This window comes from Pelophylax lessonae (assembly GCF_965119305.1).
Source record: "Pelophylax lessonae genome assembly, chromosome: 2".
Lineage (NCBI taxonomy): Eukaryota > Metazoa > Chordata > Amphibia > Anura > Ranidae > Pelophylax > Pelophylax lessonae.
Genome location: NC_138769.1, coordinates 572,224,821 through 572,246,354, shown reverse-complemented (window position 1 = coordinate 572,246,354; position 21,534 = coordinate 572,224,821). Strand labels below are relative to the sequence as shown.

The 21,534-nt window shown below is 46.1% G+C and overlaps 1 protein-coding gene across 1 annotated transcript in view; it reads right to left on the bottom strand.

The window, feature by feature from the left end:
• SHMT2 (serine hydroxymethyltransferase 2) overlaps positions 1 to 21,534 on the bottom strand; it is a 230,782-nt gene that overhangs the window by 62,434 nt on the left and 146,814 nt on the right. Inside the window, exon 8 of the mRNA XM_082248353.1 lies at positions 2,221 to 2,386. Coding sequence (XP_082104479.1) covers positions 2,221 to 2,386 — 166 coding nt within the window. The remainder of the gene's footprint in view (positions 1 to 2,220; positions 2,387 to 21,534) is intronic.

The following is a 21,534-nucleotide window of genomic DNA, read 5'->3' as shown; positions in this document are numbered from 1 at the left end:
TAAATCGGTGCATCACAATTCAGACGTTCGCGATTCTGTATCGATGCTGAGAGTCGGCCGAATCGTTCGCCAATTACGTCACCTGGCGCTCCGTGTGGTGCTCTGCCTCTACTGGAGAAACACTGAGGCAGAGCCTGCCTGGTAAATAAAGCCCACTCCCCTTCCCCACCCACCACAGTATGTAGTGAGATGGACACTGGAGCAGAAAGTCAGCTGATGAGCTGAAAGCAAGTAGAGTGAAGGGGCAGGAGCATCACTGGAGGCACCGGAAGAGAGGCAGAGACAGCAAGTAGAGTGAGGAGACCCTACGTCAGCAGAAGCATCACTGGAGGCACCAGAAGAGAGGCAGAGACACACTAAGCATGGAGGAGGGGGAATCGACTGACACTGAAAGAAAGTGGAGTGCCAGTGTCATTGATCCCATCTCTCACCCACCATCCTTCTGCCTGATCCCATCTCCATCACTCTGCCTGATCCCATCTCTCCATCACCATCCCTCTGCCTGATCCCATCTCTCCATCACCACCCCTCTGCCTGATCCCATCTCTCCATCACCACCCCTCTGCCTGATCCCATCTCTCCATCACCACCCCTCTGCCTGATCCCATCTCTCCATCACCATCCCTCTGCCTGATCCCATCTCCATCACTCTGCCTGATCCCATCTCTCCATCACCATCCCTCTGCCTGATCCCATCTCTCCATCACCACCCCTCTGCCTGATCCCATCTCTCCATCACCATCCCTCTGCCTGATCCCATCTCTCCATCACCATCCCTCTGCCTGATCCCATCTCTCCATCACCATCCCTCTGCCTGATCCCATCTCTCCATCACCATCCCTCTGCCTGATCCCATCTCTCCATCACCATCCCTCTGCCTGATCCCATCTCTCCATCACCATCCCTCTGCCTGATCCCATCTCTCCATCACAACCCCTCTGCCTGATCCCATTCCTCCACCACCATCCCTCGCTCTGCCTGATCCCATCCCCCCACCATCATACCTCTGCCTTACCCCATACGCCCACCACCATCCCTCTGCCTTATCCCTCCCTCCCCCCCCAACCACCATCCCTCTGCCTTATCCCATCCCACTACCATCCCTCTGCCTTATCCCAACCCCCCCCACCATCCCTCTGCCTTATCCCCCCCCACCACCCCTCTGCCTTATCCCCCCCCCACCACCCCTCTGCCTTATCCCATCCCCCACCACCCCTCTGCCTTATCCCATCCCCCACCACCATCCCTCTGTCACTTATATTTTGTGCATTTAGGACAGGAACACATTTCAGGTCTTTGTTAAAACAATCTACTGAATCTACGGAGCAGCCTAGAACTCGTTTGTGAGAGTATCAGTCTATTCCACATTTCCACAGCTAAAAAAGCCTTTCTTATTCTCCTCTAGATGTAAAGAATGCCCCTTTGTTCTCTGGAATGAACTGAAAGTGAATAACTTGTAGATCTCTTTTGGAATGGTTATGAGAATTACCCTACCCAAATAGGATATTGCACTAAAAGCAAATAAAAAATAAAAAAATGTAGTTCTTCTGACTGCTTGAATTTTTGGATAAAGACTGTGGGCATTAATCATGATGCATCACGGAACTGAATTGTTGATAGGATAATCGTGACACCAGTGAAGATGCGCACCCCTACTAGCAAGGTGTACCTAATAAAGTGGCCAGTTCGTGTATGTTAACTTAAAAGCCCTAGCTTAAACCCAAAAACCAAAAGCTATCCTTACTTCTGAGGCAAAATCTATGTAATCATAGTGCTAAATAATACCATGAGGATATCAGCAATGAAAGCCCGATCACAATAAAAATATCATTACTTTGACGTTTCCTTGCAGTATGTCAGATTTTTAGGTGTGCAAAACTATCTGGTCAAATAAACTCTGAATCTATTGCTGGTCATTACAGAGCAATCTCAGTTACATATGACTCTCAAGCTCCTGAATGCAGATCACTGTATTAGAGTTGTAAATATGTATAGGTTTTGCATCCCTTAAATGAATCAAGCAGATTGATGCAAAAACTGTGCATCATCACTTTCTGTGTATTTCAAGACGAATATGTATTTTAAACACTATGCGTCATAAAACATGGATTTGTTTTTTGTGATCCCAGGCAACACAACAAAATTTTCAATACCAGTTCTGAATAATGAACAGCATAACAGGCACCAACCACATACAGTTCATTTAGTCTTTTTCCTTACCTGTTTTAAAGCTATAGCCACAGCTGCAATTGCATGATTGTGCGGTCCTCCCTGGATTGAAGGGAAAACTGCAAAGTTGATTTTGTCTTCAAAGTTATAAAGGATTTCTTTTCCAGTTTTCTTATCCACGGTTTTGACACCTTTTCGGTAAAATATAAGTCCAGACCTGTTTTTAAAACAGAAAAAAAAATGTTTAGAGTGGACCTTTAGGCCTCATCGTTTTTTTCTGCAGCCAGTAAACTCCCCAGCATGTTATCCTATGTGTCCATGCACACATAGGCTGTTATCAGCGTTTTTGGCAGGGGCATTTTCTGGCTGGAACAAAAACCCAGAACTAGTTGGTTTGGAAATCAGTTTTTCAGCTGTAAAAACTACAGCTATTCAGCGTTTTCTGAGTGCTTTTGAGACATAAGCTTTTGTTGGGAGTATAGTTTTGCTAAAGAAGAAAAAAACGCAATTGAAAACTCATTCTACAGCTACAGCTTACGCTACTGGCGTTTTTTTTTATAACGTCCATCCAGTGTGCATGGGGCCTTACTTTAAGGTAGGTTATAGATTATGCAATTTTCTTTCATTCCACCACTGACTGTTGATGGGGGAATCCTCCGCAGCACTTTTGTGCTCTGACAGAGGAGAGCCTTTCCTATTGGCAGAACACAATGAGTAGTGTTGCCCACTGTAGACAGTGGCACTAATTGTTCAGGAAAAACCGATAGGATGGTTGTACATAAGTCGATTGATATCGACTTGTCTAGTCGATGGCCAAGCCAATTTCAATTTATGTATGGCCAGCTTATAATTAGTTTGGGGCATTGTAATCCTTCACTTTCCCCTTTTAACAATAGCTGCCCATTTTTACTGCTGCCCTTGCACCCCACCACTATTCTTGCCTAGATTAGAATGACATTTATGTTCCTCTTGTAGGCCCCTGGGTTACCAACGCCACATGTCTTATGTGGATGCAGGAGGAAAATTCCAATTCATGTAAAGGAAATGCAATACTTTGAGATGTGTGTTAATATTCCAGAAGGCATTACTATTCTCCAGCTATAGAAACATTTTAAAATGCCAGCTGTCTGCGCAAGTGCAAGATCCAGCTGAAGAATAAGGAAGAGACAGCTGGATTTTGGGTGACATAAAAAACAGAAAATGGTGGTGCAGGACAGGATGTCTGAGGAGCGGAGAGAGAGGGAATGGCCGCTCTGGATCCAGTGGTGTTATTGTATGAGGACCCATACACATTAGTTTGCTTACATCTCAGTCAGTGCCCATGAATAATGCCAAGGATTCTAACACAAGTGACACAAGGGAAATTTTAAAAGTACTCTTTGTCCTTCTACTTAAATAACTTCACTGACATGAATGATCCAGAAGCTTTTTACAGGTCTCTCTGGTTAAACGCGCCTTCTTTCTATTACCTTGGGGAAGCTACAGGTTGATCCATCCTTGCCTGCACTACTCCCAGCTCAACGCTGGGATAGTGGGTTTAAATTTAAAATAAGGAATAACTGCATTTCCATCACCTTAAAAGTGCTCCTACTAATTCATAAAAACTGGTACACCGAGGAAGAGAGAGACCTCTAACATGTTTCACACTAAAAAGTGCGTAACCACGGGGGCGGGGGGGGGGGGCAATGTGCATGCGCTGGTTTTTACTAGGGAAAAGCTCAAGCTCCAGTAATGCTGGGGGAATGTGCTCAATACATGTGGCATCTTCTAGGCAGGACGGGGCCGATTGCTTACATTTCCAGTTTACACTGGATGCCGCTCGTGGCCTACAGATATAGCATTTAAACTAAACAGCACAATGCGTTTTAACCTATTGGGGCCCAATGTCTTCATAGTCAATTTTATTTAAAAAAGGTGAACTTAACCTTTAATCATTTAGGACTGTATTTTAATACCATATACCAAGTTTTGAAAAAAAAAAAAAAGAATTAAAAACACCCTTCATCTACAGTCCTCGACTCCTACTCTGGCCACCTAGATTACTGAGGTAAATGCTACTTTGCCCTACAAAAAAACGAATTTATATTAACAGGGGATGTCCCACTAAATATAATAAAATTTGGGACCAGTGGCTGCAGTCGTCTTTGACATGCTGTTCCTGATGACTCTACTCACCTGTTTCACACTGTGGTTGGGGCATACACATTTCCTGTTGAGCTCAGGGTCTAGGTTTACTTATGTTGCACACCATGTTTTCGCCATCCTATAGCTACTTGTGTCCTTTAGGACTTGCAATGTTGTAATTCGTACCCTTATTCTTTTACCTTGTGTGAACCACACCAAGCATTTTGGGTTTTCCTTTGGTTTTAATTTTTTTCTTTATTCCTTATGGTATTTGTTGCTCATTTGGATATTTTATTTTGTCTGATGCCTACACTGGATTGTATCTCCTGCCGTGTATGTTATTTTTTGAGCTATTTTGTACTCCTGTAGAGCATATATTGAATATTGCACAGTTTAATTAACTTTGTTTTTGATTTAAAAAAAAAATAAAAAAATAAAAAAAACACCCTTCATCTAATCAATACCTGATACACGTTTACCCAACACCGAGAACCCACACTTTCCTCAGCTACTCATTCTAAATATACCAGCCCAAACTATTTGTTTTCCATGTCACAAACTGATAAAATGGCAAACTTGCAGAAGCTGTGGCAGAAACAGACCTTTTAGACCATGCAGCAATTATGCTGACAAAATCCATTCCACAAAAGACATTAACCAAATCAAGGTAGAGCCACCTATTCCATTGCTTGACAGAGCAATTGCTATCCATTGTTCTGATGTGTCGAAGGGTCATGACATCAGAGTAAAGATAGAAAACAGGTATCAGGTCAACCATCTATTTGAAATAATAAGTTTGAAACCCCTTCACAGTAGAGCCCTGACAGAGATACATGCTTTAACATTAACTGAAGCCCCTAGACAATTACACAACACTGTCATGGCCAAAATTAGGCTTCACATGACTGGCTGGCCAATATCCAAGGGTATTCGGTGTACCGAAGGACAGGGTAGGAAAAAGAAGGGGAGGGGTATGTCTCTATGTCAAGAACAATGTAAGGGTGATAGAGAGGAGTGATATTATGGAAGGGATAAGTATGGAGTTAGAATCCGTGTGGGCAGAACTCCATAGGGAAGAAGAAAAGGGAAAAGTAATTGGGGGGGGGGGGGGGGTTTGCTATAGGCCACCCAACCAAAGGGAGGAGGTAGAGCTGGAATTTATATCACTGTTGGGTAAAGTGGCAAAACTGGGATCAGTCATATTGGGGGACTTCAATTATTCCGACATTGACTGGGAAGAGGGGACTACACACTCACAGAAGGCCCGTCTATTAATGGAAACCTTACAGGATAAACACGTCTCAGTTGGTGGATTCTCCTACTAGAGAAAATGCAGTCCTGGATCTATTGATCACTAATGACCCAGACATAATCTCGGAGGTAGGAGTCCAGGACAACCTGGGCTCTAGCGATCACAGGATGATCACGTTTAACGTAAACAACAATATAACAATGCAAGAGGGGAACATAAGAACCCTAAACTTCAGAAGGGCAAACTTTCCCAAATTGTACTCATTGATGGAAAGGGTAAACTGGGACCAAACCCTGGGATCACTGACCACAGGGGAAAAATGGGAATGCTTTAGGAACATATTAAACAAATGCATCTTGCAGTACATTCCTATGGGAAATAAATTTAGAAGAGACAAAGCCAAACCTGGCTGGCTAAACAGGGACTATATGGTAGAGTTTGCTAAAGACAACAACATCATCAGCAGTAATCAGCACGGGTTTACAAATGGGCGTTCTTGTCAAACCAATCTCCTAACATTCTACGAGGAGGTGAGCTGTGAGCTAGATAGGGGCAGACCAGTGGATGTGGTGTACCTGGATTTCGTTAAGGCGTTTGATACAGTTCCCCACAAGCGCTTAATTTATAAAATAAGGTCTGCAGGCATCGACTGCAGGGTTTACTCTTGGATACAGAACTGGCTAAAAGGGCGTGACCAAAGGGTGGTAACAGCGCAGACTCAGACTGGTCTGAGGTGGTAAGTGGGGTCCCCTAAGGCTCAGTCCTGGGACCAACCTTGTTCAATTTATTCATAAACAGCATTGAGGACGGGATCAGTAGTTTGATATCAGTTTTTGCAGATGACACAAAATTGGGCAGGGCAATAACTGCACAGCATGAAGCAGATATCCTACAGAATGACCTGGACAAAATAACAGAGTGGGCAATGACATGGCAAATGAGGTTTAATGTGGAGAAGTGTAAGGTTTTGCACTTGGGGAATAAAAACATAAAAGCACGATACACTTTACGGGGGGAACCTTTAGGGGAATCAAAAATGGAGAAAGATCTGGGAGTCTTGGTAGAGGATAGACTAGGCAATAGCATGCAATGTCAAGCGGCAGCTGCCAAAGCCGGCAGAATAGAAGCATGCATAAAGAAAGGGATGTATTGCAGAGATAAAACTATAATCCTTCCACTTTATAAAAAACTCTGGTCCGACCACATCTGGAGTATTCTGTCCAGTTCTGGTCACCAGTCCTCAGGAGGGATGTGTTGGAGCGGGAGAGAGTCCAGAGAAGGGCAACTAAACTGATTAGGGGATTGAAGGACCTTACTTATGAAGAGCGTCTGCAATCGCTTGATTTATTCTCACTGGAGAAGAGACGCCTGAGAGGGGACATGATCGCAATTCATAAATATCTTAATGGTGATCTCAGCATAGAAAAAAAAGCTATCCAGTCGAAAGGATTGCATGAGGACTCGAGGGCATACAATGCAATTAGAGGAGAAGCGTTTTAACCTAAGGCAACGTGGGGGGGTTCTTTACCGTTCGGGCTACAAAATTGTTGAATTCTTTACCACAAGAGGTGGTTTCGGTTTTGGCGGGAAGTATGGTGGCTTTCAAAAGACTCTTAGACGTACATCTCAAGGAGAAGAACATTCAGGGGTATGAGAGATGATTACGGCCACACACACCTACACAGGTTAAACTGGATGGACTATTGTCTTTATTCAACCTCACCTATGTAACTATGAAACAATTTCTAGTCTAAATGTACTTTATGATAAAGGATATAGCCCTATGATAAAGGATATAGCCTCTTTTCCTAATTTTTATCTACCACTGTTACTGTACATTCAGAAAACTTCTTGGAAGTCACTACTGTGATATAAATTCAGATGTTCTCTTTTGGAAGACTATTCACTTCTTATATTAGGCCCCATGCACACGGGGCATTAGAAAAAACATGCTGCAAAGCTAGTTCTGATGCTGGAAAAAGCAGCTTTGTGTAAAAACGTGCTTTCAGTAGCTTTTTCCATTTGTGTTATTGAACGTTTTGCCACGTCGCTTTTAGCAGCTTTTTTCTGCCTCCATTCAAAATCAATGGTTCCCTATGGGAGCCTATTGAATTGAATGGAAGTCGCACCGCAAGTCGGATCAGGATGATCCGACTTGCGCTGTGAGAATCTTGAGGGGGAACTCCACGCCAAAATGGGGGAAAAAAAGGCGTGGGGGTCCCCCGAGGTTCCAAACCAGGCCCTTCGGGTCTGGATTGGAATTTTAGGGTAGCCCCACGCCGAAAAAAAGGGCGTGGGGTCCCCCCCCCAAAATCCATACCAGACCCTTATCCGAGCATGCAGTCCGGCAGGCCAGGAAAGGGGAGGGGACGAGCGAGCGGCCCCACCCCCCTGGACCACACCAGGCCACATGCCCTTAACATAGGGGTGTTGGTGCTTTGGGGCGGGGGGGCTCTGCACCCCCCCACCCCAAAGCATCTTGCCCCCATGTTGATGAGGACAAGGGCTTCATCCCCACAACCCTGGCCAGTGGTTGTGGGGGTCTGCGGGCAGGGGGCTCATCGGTATCTGGAAGCCCCCTTGAACAAGGGGGCCTCCCAGATCCCCTCCCTATGTGAATGGGTATGGGGTACACTGTAAAAGGCAGTGTATGTGAATAACGACAGGAGACGTTTTGGAAAGTTTATTAAAAATCTTCATCGGTCTTCTCCACTCTGCTCTTCTGCTGTCCGCTCTTCTGCGGTCCGCTCTTCTGCTCTTTTGCCCTTGACTCTTCTTTCTCCAGTCCTCTTCAGACGATGTCTCCGGTCTCTGCAGCTTATATAGCCATTATGGGGGTGGCCTTTCGATGACGTCATCGAGAGGCCCCGCCCCCTTATGTCACAGATGACGGTGGCCGTGACATGAGGGGGCGGGGCCTCCCGGTGACGTCATCAAGAGGCCAGGCCCCAAATGGCTATATAATAAGCTGCAGAGACCGGAGACCAGCATAATCACCGGAGACATCGTCTGAGGAGGACCGGAGAAAGAAGAAGAGCAGACAGCGGAGGGGGAGAAGAGCGGAGGGGGAGAAGAGCGGAGGGGGAGAAGAGCGGAGGGGGAGAAGAGCGGAGGGGGAGAAGAGCGGAGGGGGAGAAGAGCGGAGGGGGAGAAGAGCGGAGGGGGAGAAGAGCGGAGGGGGAGAAGAGCGGAGGGGGAGAAGACCGGATGAAGATTTTTAACCACTTCCCGCTCGCCCTATAACAGATTGACGGCGGGAATGTGGTTGTATTATCCTGACCGGACATCATATGACGGCGGCAGGATAATACAGCCCGGGGGCGCGCAGAGCGGCGATCGGTGATGCGAGGTGTCAGCCTGACACCCTGCATCTCCGATCTCGGTAAAGAGTCTACTGACTTAGCTCTTTACCATGTGACCAGTCGTGTCCAATCACGGCTGGTCACATAGTAAACAGGAACAGCCGTTGATCGGCTTTCCTTAGTTCGTGCATGACAGGCACGAGTTATGGAGCGCCGATCGGCGGCTCCCCTGACAGGGGGGGGGGGGGGTCGGCACTGGTAATCAGATCATTGATTACCAGTGCAGACCCTCGGGGGGGGGGGGGGGCCACTAGAACCACCAGGGATGCCCACCCATGACCCCAGGGATGCCCACCTATGACCCCAGGGATGCCCACTATGGCCACCAGGGATGGCAATCAGGGCTCAGGGAGCCCCCCATTGCCCTCCCCATCAGTGCTGCCCGCCAGTGCCCTCCCTATCAGTGCTAGCCACCAGTGCCCATCATTGCCATCTTTCAGTGTCGCCCACCAGTGCCCATTATTGCCCACCAGTGCCACCTATCAGTGCCACCTATCAGTGCCCGTCAATGCCGCCTATCAGTGCCCACCAATGCTGCATATCTGTGCTACCTATCAGTGCCGCCCATCAGTGCCGCCTCATCTGTGCCTGTCAGTGCAGTCTCATCAGTGCAGGAAAAAAAACTTATTTAACTTACAAAATTGTATAACAAACAAAAAATGTTTTTTTTTTTTTTCAAACTTTTCGGTCATTTTTTTTATTTATTTGTTTAGCAAAAAGGAAAAAACCCAGAGGTGATCAAATACCACCAAAGGAAAGCTCTATTTGTGGGGGGAAAATGACAAATTTGGTGTAGGTACAGTGTTGCATGACCGTGAAATTGTCATTCAAAATGCAACAGCGCTAAAAGGGGAAAATTGGCCTGGGCAGGAAGGGAGGAAAGTGCCCTGTATTGAAGTGGTTAATAAACTTTCCAAAACGTCTCCTGTCGTTATTCACATACACTAGCTTTTATGTGGTGAATGGGTAGGGGTACAGTGTACCCCATACCCATTCACATAGGGAGGGGGTCCGGGATCGGGGGGGCCCCCTTGTTCAAGGGGGCTTCCAGATACCGATAAGCCCCCTGCCCGCAGACCCCCCACAACCACCGGCCAGGGTTGTGGGGATGAAGCCCTTGTCCTCATCAACATGGGGGCACGGTGCTTTGGGGTGGGGGTGCAGAGCCCCCCCTGCCCCAAAGCACCAACACCCCCCCATGTTGAGGGCATGTGGCCTGGTATGGTCCAGGGGGGTGGGGCAGCTCGCTCATCCCCTCCCCTTTCCTGGCCTGCATGCTTGGATAAGGGTCTGGTATGCATTTTGGGGGGGACCCCACGCCGCTTTTTTCCCATTTCGGCGTGGAGTTCCCCCTCAAGATTCTCACAGCGCAAGTCACGCCGCAAGTCGGATAATCCTGATCCGACTTGTGGTGCGAATTCCATTCAAAGCAATAGGCTCCCATAGGGAAAAATTGATTTTGAATGGAGGCAGAAAAAACGTATAACGTGGCTTAACGCACGTTAAGCAACGTTATTCAGCCTTTAGCAGCATCGGACGTTTTTACAGCTGTAACGCTGGTCCTCAGAACGTGCAGGCCGTGGGTTCTTGTTGCAGCTTAAAAACGCCTAGGCCACTTACAGCTCAAAAACGTCTGTGTGTGCATGAGGCCATAGAATAACATGGAGGTGCGTTTTTAGGCTGCAAAAACAATGCCTGGCGCTACTTACAGCGGCGTTAAAAACGCCCCATGTGCATGGGGCCTAAGACTTTCTTAACCGGGATCCATCACTAATCATAACACTCACACAACTTTATGATGCAATTATTAGGTTTTTGGTTTTCGACAGCCAAACCAGATATAGTACCTTGAAAAAGTATACATACCCCTTGAGATTTTCCACATTTTGTCATGTTACAACTAAAAACGTAAATGTATTTTATTGGGTTTTCGTGATAGACCGACACCAAGTGGCACATAGTTGTGAAGTGGAAGGAAAATGATAAATGGTTTTCAAAATGTTTTACATATCTGAACATTGTGGTGTGGATTTGTACTCTGAAACCCCTAACTAAAATCCAATTTGCCTTCAGAAGTCACCTAATTAGTCTCATCTGACCATAGTCCTTTCTTCCACATGTTAGTTGTGTCCCCAACATGGCTTCTCGCAAACTGAAAATGGGGCTTCTTATAGCTTTCTTTCAACAATGGCTTTCTTCTTGCCACTCTTCCATAAAAGGCCAGATTTGTGGAGTGCACGATTAATAGTTGACCTGTGGACAGATTCTCCTACCTGAGCTGTGGATCTCTGCAGCTCCTCCGGAGTTACCAAGGGCCGCTTGGGTGCTTCTCTGAATAATGCTCTTCTTGCCTGGCCTGATTAATGCTCTTCTTGCCTGGCCTGTCAGCAGATTGCCAAGACCCTGGAACCGAGCTACAGCACAGTGGTCAAGACCATACACCGGTTCAACAGGACAGGTTCCACTCAGAAAAGGCCTCGCCATGGTCGACCAAAGAGGTAGAGTGCACATCCTCAGTGTCATATCCTGAGGTGTCTTTGGGAAATAGACGTATGAGCGTTGCGAGCATTGCTGCAGAGGTTGAAGGGGTGGGGGAGTCAGCCTGTCAGTGCTCAGACCATATGCAGCACACTGCATCAAATTGGTCTGCATGGCTGTCGTTCCAGAAGTCAAGCCTCTTCTAAAGATGATGCACAAGAAAGCCCACAGTTTGCTGAAGACAAGCAGACTAAGGACAGGGATTACTGGAACCATGTCCTGTGATCTGATGAGACCAAGATGAACTTATTTGATTTAGATGGTGTCAAGCGTGTGTGGCAGCAACCAGGGGAGGCGTACAAAGACAAGTGTGTCTTGTCTACAGTCAAGCATGGTGGTGGGAGTTATATGGTCTGGGGCTGCATGAGTGCTGCCAACACTAGGGAGCTACAGTTCATTGAGGAAACCATGAATGCCAACATGTACTGTGACATACTGAAGCAGAGCATGATCCCCCTCCCTTCAGAGACTGGGCCGCAGGGCAGTATTCCAACATGATCACAACCCCAAACACCTCCAAGACGACCACTGCCTTGTTAAAGAAGGTGAGGGTAAAGGTGATGGACTGGCCAAGCATGTCTCCAGACCTAAACCCTATTGAGCATCTCAAAACAGAACCTGGAGGAGCGCAAGGTCTTTAACATCCACCAGCTCTGTGAAGTCGTCATGGAGGAATGTAAGAGGACTCCAGTGGCAACCTTTGAAGCTCTGGTGAACTCCATGCCCAAGAGGGTTAAAGCAGTGCTAGAAAAATTGTATTTTTGACTCACCGTAAAATCCATTTCTCTGATGTTTATTGATGGACACAGCTCCTGATAGTCAAAACCATTAGGTTATACTGCCCCCTACAGGCGTAGGACACTAGGCAGAAAATAATTCTGGCTACACCCATGGGTAGTCCCAAGGTGGTATACTCCCTCTTTCTGCAATAGCCACTCAGTTTTGTTGCAAGCAGTGTCAGGAGAATTAGAACTCCATAGAGGGGTGGGTGCTGTGTCTGTCAATGAACATGTGTGGAAGAAGGGACTATGGTCACATGAGACCAAAAGTGAACTTTTTGGCCTAAAAGCAAAGCGCTATGTGTGGCGGAAAACTAACACTGCACATCACCCTAAATACATCATCCCCACCGTGAAACATGGTGGTGGCAACATCATGTTGTGGGGATGCTTTTCTTCAGCAGGGACAGGAAGCTAGTCAGAGTTGATGGGTAGATGGATGGGGCCAAATACAGGGCAATTTTAGAAGAAAGCCTGTTAAAAGTCTGCAAAAGACTGGGGCGGATGTTCACTCCTAACCGAAAAACCCTAAACATACAGCCAGAGCTACAATGGAATGGTTTAGATCAAAGCATATTCATGTGGTAGAATGGCCCAGTCAAAGTACAGACCTAAATCCAATTGAGAATCTGTGGCAAGACTTTAAATCCAATCTGACAGAGCTTGAGCTATTTTAAAAAAAGAATGGGCAAAAATGTCACTGTCTAGATGTGCAAAGCTGGTAGAGACATCCCCAAAAAGAATTGCAGCTGTAATTGCAGCAAAAGGTGGTCCTACAAAGTATTGACTCGGGAGGGGGGTTAATACAAATGCATGCCACACTTCAGATATTTGTGAAAAAAAAAAATTGAAAAACATTTATTCTCCTTTCACTTCACAATTATGTGCCACTTTGTGTTGGTCTATCACATACAATCCCAATAAAATACATTTTTGTTTTTGGTTGTAACAAAAGTGTGGAAAATTTCAAAGGGTGTGAATACTTTTTCAAGGCACTGTAAATACACAGTAGGATTATATACCATACAGCCCACTCCATACCACACTGCACACTCAAGCAAGTGGTACATTGTCTTCTCTGTTGATCTCTGCCGGTATGGGTGTTATCCCTCTTTCTCCAACCTGTACACAGGACAATTAAAAGGGATGAGACCCAAAAAGCAATATAGCTGACCCAGGAAAGAGAAGTTTTCCTGTCTGCATAGTGAGGCATAATTGTGGAAATCACAAGGGTGGCTGAGCTGAATTACTTATAGTTTGGAAGGTAAAATAGCAAACATACACTCACCAGCCATTTTATTATTAGGTACACCTGTTCAAATTGCTTGGTAACACAAACTGCTAATCAGCCAATCACATGACAGCAACTCAATGTATTTAGTTCTCTAGACGTGGTAAAGACAACTTGAGGAATTAAAACCAAGCATCAGAATAGGGAAGAAATGGGATTTAAGTGACTTTGAAAATGGCATGGTTGCTGGTACCAGACGGGCTGGTCTGAGAATTTAAAAAACTGCTCATCTTCTGGGATTTTCATGTACAATCATCTCTAGGGTTTACAAAGAAAAAAAGAGAAAATATCCAGTGAGTGGCAGTTGTGTGTACGAAAATGACTGGTTGATGTCAGAAGAGAATGGGCAGACTGGTTCAAGAAGATAGAAAGGCAACTAACCCAAATAACCACTAGTTACAAGCAAGGTATACAGAATACCATCTCTGAATGCACAACATATGGAACCTTGAAGCAGATGCCACACTCCTGTCCACTAAGAACAGGAAACTGAGGCTACAATTCGCACAGGCTCACCAAGATTAGACAATAGAAGAATGAAAAAACGTTGCTTGGTCTGATGAGTCTTGATTTCAGCTGTGACATTCAGATTGCTGGGTCAGAATTTGACATAAACAACATTAAAGCATGGATCCATCTTGCATTATACCAACAGGTCAGGCTGGTGGTGGTGTAATGGTGTGGTGGATATTTTCTTGGTACACTTTGGGACCCTTAGTACCAACTGAGCATCATTTAAATGCCAAAGTCCATCCCTTTAGGACTACAGTATACTCATCTTCTGATGGCTACTTCCAGCAGGATAATACAGTAAACCCCCGCTCCATCGCGGTTCAGTTTTTGCGGTCCTGGTATATTGCGTTTTTTTTTGTACTGTTATTTTACTATATAAATCATTAAAAATGAAATATATTTGTGTTTTCCATAGCTCTTGCTATGTCTCTCGGTATCTTTTATGTGTTTAAATAAGTTTCTATTGTTTTAAAAGTGTTTTTAAAGACCTTAAAATGCTTTTACACGTACAGTGACAGTAAAAAAACATGCCTACAATGCATTTTAATAGGGTTTTTCCATTTCGCGGATTTTCACTTTTCACGGCTGGGACCGGCACGTAACCCCCGCAATGAAGGGGGGTTTACTGTACACCATGTCACAAACCTCAAATCTTCTCAAACTGGTTTCTTGAACATCACTGTACTCCAATGGCCTCCAGTGTCACCAGATCTCAATCCAATAGAGCACCTTTGGGATGTGTAGAGGAACAGGAGATTAGCATCATGGACGTGCAGCTGACAAATCTGCGTGATGCTATCATGTCACTATTGACCGAGGAATGTTTCTATGCCACGAAGAATTAAGGCAGTTCTGAAGGCAAAAGGGGTCCAACCTGGTACTAGCAAGGTGTACCTAATAAATTGGCTGGTGAGTGTGTGTGTGCATATATATATATATATATATATATATATATATATATATATATATATATATATATATACACATATACACATATACACACACACAGCCATGTGTTGAAAACCTACAACCCATTTACATTTATCACTATCCATATAAGATATCAGATTGTTTAGCTTCGTTAGAACGCATATGGGCAGCAATACATTGTAAGAAGACTTTTTTTCATGTTGCAGAGATCTTGGCAAAGTGCTGAGAAAGGGTGAATGAAGCCCAATGAGAAGGATGAGGAGTCCTGCTGCTCAGTTTCACAGTTTCCTGCTTCGCGCTCTACTCCAGGGTGTGAAACCAACGGAAACAAGAAATCTCTTGTTTCTCTTGGAAAAAATCTCTAGAGATCAGGAAAAACCAAGGAAGGCAAGGGTAGAGGCATACGTGTGCAGAGACCTGTTTGTTAATTACTTTGATTGGAAGGTGTAGAGAACGGCACAAAGAAATGCTGGCAGAGTTCTCACCACTTGCTGAGGATTCTTATCACAAGGCTAGCTGCCGACTCCCTCGCCGCTTAAGGCAAAATACAGATGCTTAGAATCTGCAGTTGGCACACACTGACAGGGAAATCATAATATGGAACAGAGATTTAAAAACAGGAACGTACGATAGCATAGAATACCTGTGTTAGGGGCTTTTAGGCTATACAGTGTCCAATTTCACTAAAGCCACGTTTGACAAAAGTGAGACTGATATGCTATGTGCATCCTATACCATACACAAATATAACCGACATAACATCTTTTCAATCTTTCCTTTTTTTTTTTATTATTTAAAACACAAGGGAAAAGGTATACCTGAACAACTCTAATTTACAATACTGGCATTCATCTCCGGAGCCTGGACATGGACCTTCCTAGCTACAGTATATTCCTATGGCTGAGCACTGGTGGGTCCAGACAATCTTCTGATAGGTGGGCCCTCACTCCATCTTCTCATTGCCTACCACTTTTCTAATGAGTCCAGGCCAAGGAATAGTCTCTCGTCTGCTCTATTTTCACCTACCACTGTATTACTCTGCAGGAGTAGTTTTTCCAAAATAGAGCAACAGTATAATTTTCTTTCTCCCATATATTGTTGGTACTATAAAAATCACGTATAATGATATTATTAGTATAAATCATAGTAACAGAGTACCCTTACTGATCAGAGAGGCATTATCAGCTGTTTCAGATTAAAGCCCCGTACACACGCACCGATTGTCGGCCGAACATTCGGCCGCCTTTTGTCCAGTGCTGTCGTGTTGGTTGAAAAGTGTTCAAGACTGCACATGAATTTTGTCGGCCAACAACCACCAACTTCAGAAGTGATGTCATGTGATGGTTAACTTTCTGTGTGTTTTTTCTTCTCTGAGCATGCCCAGTCTTGCTCATCTGGCTTTTGTCGGCCGAAATCTGTAATGACTGACGAACAATCGGCCGTTCTGGTGTTGGCTAAAAAAATTTTTTATAGCATGCAGACCAGATTTTGTTCGGCCGAAAAGTCGCAGTCGGTTGTCGGAAGCATCATACTAACAAGCCGACAATCGGCCGATCGGACGTTGGCGGAATATTTACGGCCGACAATCGGTACGTGTGTACGGGCCTTTAGACACATCAATGCTTGAAGACTTCCTGACTTCACAAATGCCTGCTATAATTATCCAAAGTATCTGCTGTGCCTCTCTCTGGTTTATTATTATACAAGAGCTATATAGCACCAACAGTTTGCGCAGCGCTTTACAACATAAGGGCAGACCGTACAATTCAATACAGGAGGAATAAGAGGGACCGGCTTGTTAGAGCTTACAATCTAGAAGGGAGGTTCAAGTGATACAAAAGGAAATAACAGTGGGGGGATGAGATGATGGAGAAAATCAAAGTACAGTTGTTAGGTGGAGGCAGGATAGGCTTCCCTGAAGAGGATGGTTTTTAGGGATTGTCTAAAAGCAAACAGAACAGGAGATAAATCAGACTGGGGTAGAGAGTTCCATAGGATGGGAGATGCTAGGGAAAAGTCCTGGATGCGAGCATGGGAGGTGGTGACGGGGGAGCTAGAGAGCAGGTGGTCTTGGGAGGAATGAAGAGAACGTTGGTTGAGACTTGGTTAGTAATGTAGCTGGGGACTGAAATGTGGATGGCTTTGTTAAGTTGTTAGTATTTTGAATTTAATTCATTGGGTGAGCAGGAGCCAATGGAGGGGTAGCAGACACGGAGCGGTTGGTAAGGTGGATGAGCCTGCCAGCAGCATTCATGATGGACTGAAGGGGGGATATCCTATGTAAAAGTAAGCCAATAATGAGGAAGTTGCAGTAGTCGAGGCGTGAGATGACTAGAGAGTGAACTAGGAGCTTGGTTGGTGATTTCATTTTGATTTTGTTACCAGGGCTTGAATACTCCTAACCCTGAGTAAATAGCTATGCCCTACCAACTGTCATTCCACTGTGGAACAACGAGACTGTTCCATCGTCAATCTAGGCACTTTCAAGAGTGTCAGTTGTGGATCGTAGCCTCAAATTAGGACCCAGTAACAAATTAAAACCAAATCAAAATCAATCTTTTCTGGCTATTAAGGGTAAGGCTTGGTTCAGATGTTCAGCAGGGAAATCTCCCAAACATTTTCAAAGGGAGGCTTCTGGAGATCTGAAAGCACCAAGTTCAGATCCCAAGGCAGTAGAGGAGACTGCACCGGTGGAGTGTTGAACCCCTTAAATAAAAGGTACGCACCAGGGAGGGCGTGGCAAGGGGTCACTGAAAGAAAACCACCAAGGTCGACACCTGGCCCTTGATAGTACTCAAGGCCAATTTCTGCTCAACGCCCCGTTGAAGAAAAGTCAAAATCCGAGCTACCGAAAAAGAATGAACGAAGGTGAATACCAATCGACTCTCACCACAAAATTTACGCTTTCCACGTATGATGGTAGATCTTCCTGGAGGTAGACTTCCAAGCCTTCAGCAGTGTGGGAATCACTGACCCAGACAAACCTCTATCCTTCAGCACCTGGCTTACATTAGCCAGGCCGTCAAAGCCAACGACTAAAGCAGGATGGAAGATCGGCCCTTGGGACAGCAGATCCTCCGAGAGGCAGTCTCCAAGGGACGTCGGAGACCAATGACACTAGGTCGGCGTACCAAGACTGGCGGAGGCCAGTCAGTACCCACTAGAAGGACCGTAATCCCTTTGGCTTCGATCCTGAGTAAAAGCCCCAGCAGAAGCTTGAGAGGAGGAAGAGTAAATCAGACGATACTGGCCCCACGGGGCCACCAGAGCCAACCTTGCCACAAACCTCAGTACCTTTCTGTTGAGCTGGGACGCCAATAGATCCACCTTAGGGGAGCCCCACTAAAGAGGATAACACATCCGAGTGAAGTTCCACTCCCCTTGGTCCAACGCCTGCCGACAGATAGTTCGCCTGACAGTTTTACACTCCTGGAATATGTAAAGTGGAGAGGGCCAGAATGAAGCATTCTGCCCACCATAGGATGCCAGCTACTTCCGGGGCTGCAACACACTGTTCAGCCCTGGTGATCAACATATGCCAACGCCGAGGCATTGCCCGACTGGATCTGTACTGGTAGCCCCCGGAGACGATACATCCAGTAATCTGGACACAGCTGAGCCAGCAGTAGTGAACATATTGCTGGCCACAGCCTCCGCTGTCTTGTCAGCCGGATCCTTAAAACCGGAGATTTCTCTACCGGAATCATGATTGCCTTGTTCAACCTGGAGACAGGGGGATTCACCACTGGTGGAACAGTCCACTTCTTGAGTAGCGACTCCTCAAAGGGGTACCTCAAAGCAAAGCGTTTAGGAGCCACAAGGGGAGCGTTTTGGACGCTCCCATTAAATTTTGTCAAAGTGAGAGGGATAAGGAAATACTTTCACCCTGCGAGACAGCTTGTGAATACCAAAAGAGAAAAAAAAAAAAAGGGACGGCCACCTACGCAGCCGCCTCAGCTGCACTCATCTGCAAAGTCTCCTGTATGGATGCAAGCAGTGTGTCAACCAGCGCCTCTTGAGCACAGCTACACCCGTGGAGGAACCATCCTTACTATCTGACAGGTCAGGGAACGTGACTACAACCCCGCAGGGTGGGCACGTCCGTGGTGATCTGGCGACAGCTGAGGCGGGGGGGCACTAGCAGAAAACACAAAAAAACAGAGGGGGCCGCCGACTGACACCCCGCACAGGGGGGCGCCCGCTAAAGCCCCTCTAAGGAGGCCCGGAGAGGAGGCGGCAAAAAAAGCCCTCTTAAAGGGGGGACCGCCTGCTGTGATGCAGGTAAGTCCTGCAGGCAGAATGCCCCTAGGGCGCCACAACTCTGCTAGGAAGGGCGCCTTACAGCATAATGGGTGGCTACAGCTGCCGGCGACTCGGACCACCCCCACAGCACCTCCCCTCCCCAACCATGCAGACGGTGAGCAAAATTTTAGACTCTTGGGATGCATATCCTTGATTCAGCTTGACTGCACTCCCCTTTTTTGGGATCCCTGTGGGAGTTATTTGTCGGCCTGACCACACTGCTGCAGCTATCTTTCTCTTTGAGACATCGATCGGAGCCTTCCTAATATGCTATGACCTGGATATTCCCTTTGAACCGTTGCTGGGCAAATACCTGTATTCCTGCATTAGGCTCCTTGGTTTAGACAGGCGATATATATTTTTGGAAGCATTGATCTCCCTAATGATAGACCCCTGAAGAAGGGTATCTTTACCCGAAACACATTGAGCCATTTCGGACTGTATATGCTTCGCTGTATCACCAGCTATATCCAAGAATCCTTCTTTACCATGAGCCGCATTGGTTTGTTTTTATACATGGTTGTATCCTTTGTTGATATGAAACTATTTAATGTATAAATAATAAAATAATTTATTTTTATATATTCAGGGTTCATACACATTTTAACCAATAAAATTCCATGACTTTTCCATGACTTCACGTAAATATTCATGACCTAAAGTTTCATGAAATGTCTATGTATACATGTTAAATAAGAAGAAAATCCATGTCACACCCAGCATATTTTTACTAAAATAAATGACAATCTTTATAGTGTACAATACCTCTGCAGTTAGGGTTTCGTTTCTGGATACAGCGCGACTAAAAATGGTCCCTTATTTTACAGTGGATGAGATGAAAGCACCACTGCCGCAGCTGGGAGTGGGTGTCACTTCGAGCGCACGGGTGAAAAAGCTGAGAACTCTGATGTAGGGGGGACTCTGGTGACCAAAGACCACTTTCCACAGAATGAATGCACTAAGGAAGGGAGGGGGGGGGGTCCTGATACAAGGAGGAACCTTTATAACAGTGCCCCCTTAAATCAGTGACCCCCCCCCCTCAGACTGGCCGGGCAGCACTGTCACTGACCTCCTCTTAGGTGCACCATGCTCTGGTTTTATCCTGTAGTCTCCTCCCCCCAGTCCACACATGTCTGACTTCTCCTGTGATCCCCATCCCGACAGCACTCCCACTTTTGACTCCTCTCCAGACCCCCTCAGAGACTGCAGACATGATAAAAGACAAGAGATGGTCAGAGATTACGGACATGATAGAAGAGATGGTTAGAGGCTGTGGACATGGTAAAGGAGGTGGTCAAAGGCTGCGGACATGGTACAGGAGGTAGTTAGAGGCTGTGGACATGGTACAGGAGATGGTTAGAGGCTTGCAGGGGGGTTGGAAGGCGCAGGGGAGCGGAGAGCACTGGGGGGGGGGGGGGCAGGCAGGGAAAACCAGGGGGGATGTAGAGCACAGGGGGAGGGGGGGGAACTGGAGAGCACTGTCTGGGGGGGGGGGGGGACAGGAAATCACTGAGGGGGAGCCGGGGGGGGGGGATCACTGGGGGAGCCAGACTAAGAGCACGGAGGGGGCTAAAAGAGCACTTAGGGGGGCCAGCAAAGGAAGTTGTATAGGAGGGGGATGGGGCAGCTGCATATAGAGGAATTTAACTTTCCATATTCCTAGTGCAGCTTCTGAGAGGAGGAGAAACAACATTCAGTGACATGAGGAATATGAAAGTTCAATTCCTCTCTATGCAGCTGTCCCATCCCATCCCCCTCCTATCCAGCACACGAGACTCCTCACTGACATTCCACAATAGACTCCTCACTGACATTCCACAATAGACTCCTCACTGACATTCCACAATAGACTCCTCACTGACATTCCACAATAGACTCCTCACTGACATTCCACAATAGACTCCTCACTGACATTCCACAATAGACTCCTCACTGACATTCCACAATAGACTCCTCACTGACATTCCACAATAGACTCCTCACTGACATTCCACAATAGACTCCTCACTGACATTCCACAATAGACTCCTCACTGACATTCCACAATAGACTCCTCACTGACATTCCACAATAGACTCCTCACTGACATTCCACAATAGACTCCTCACTGACATTCCACAATAGACTCCTCACTGACATTCCTCACTGACATTCCACAATAGACTCCTCACTGACATTCCACAATAGACTCCTCACTGACATTCCACAATAGACTACTCACTGACATTCCACAATAGACTCCTCACTGACATTCCACAATAGACTCCTCACTGA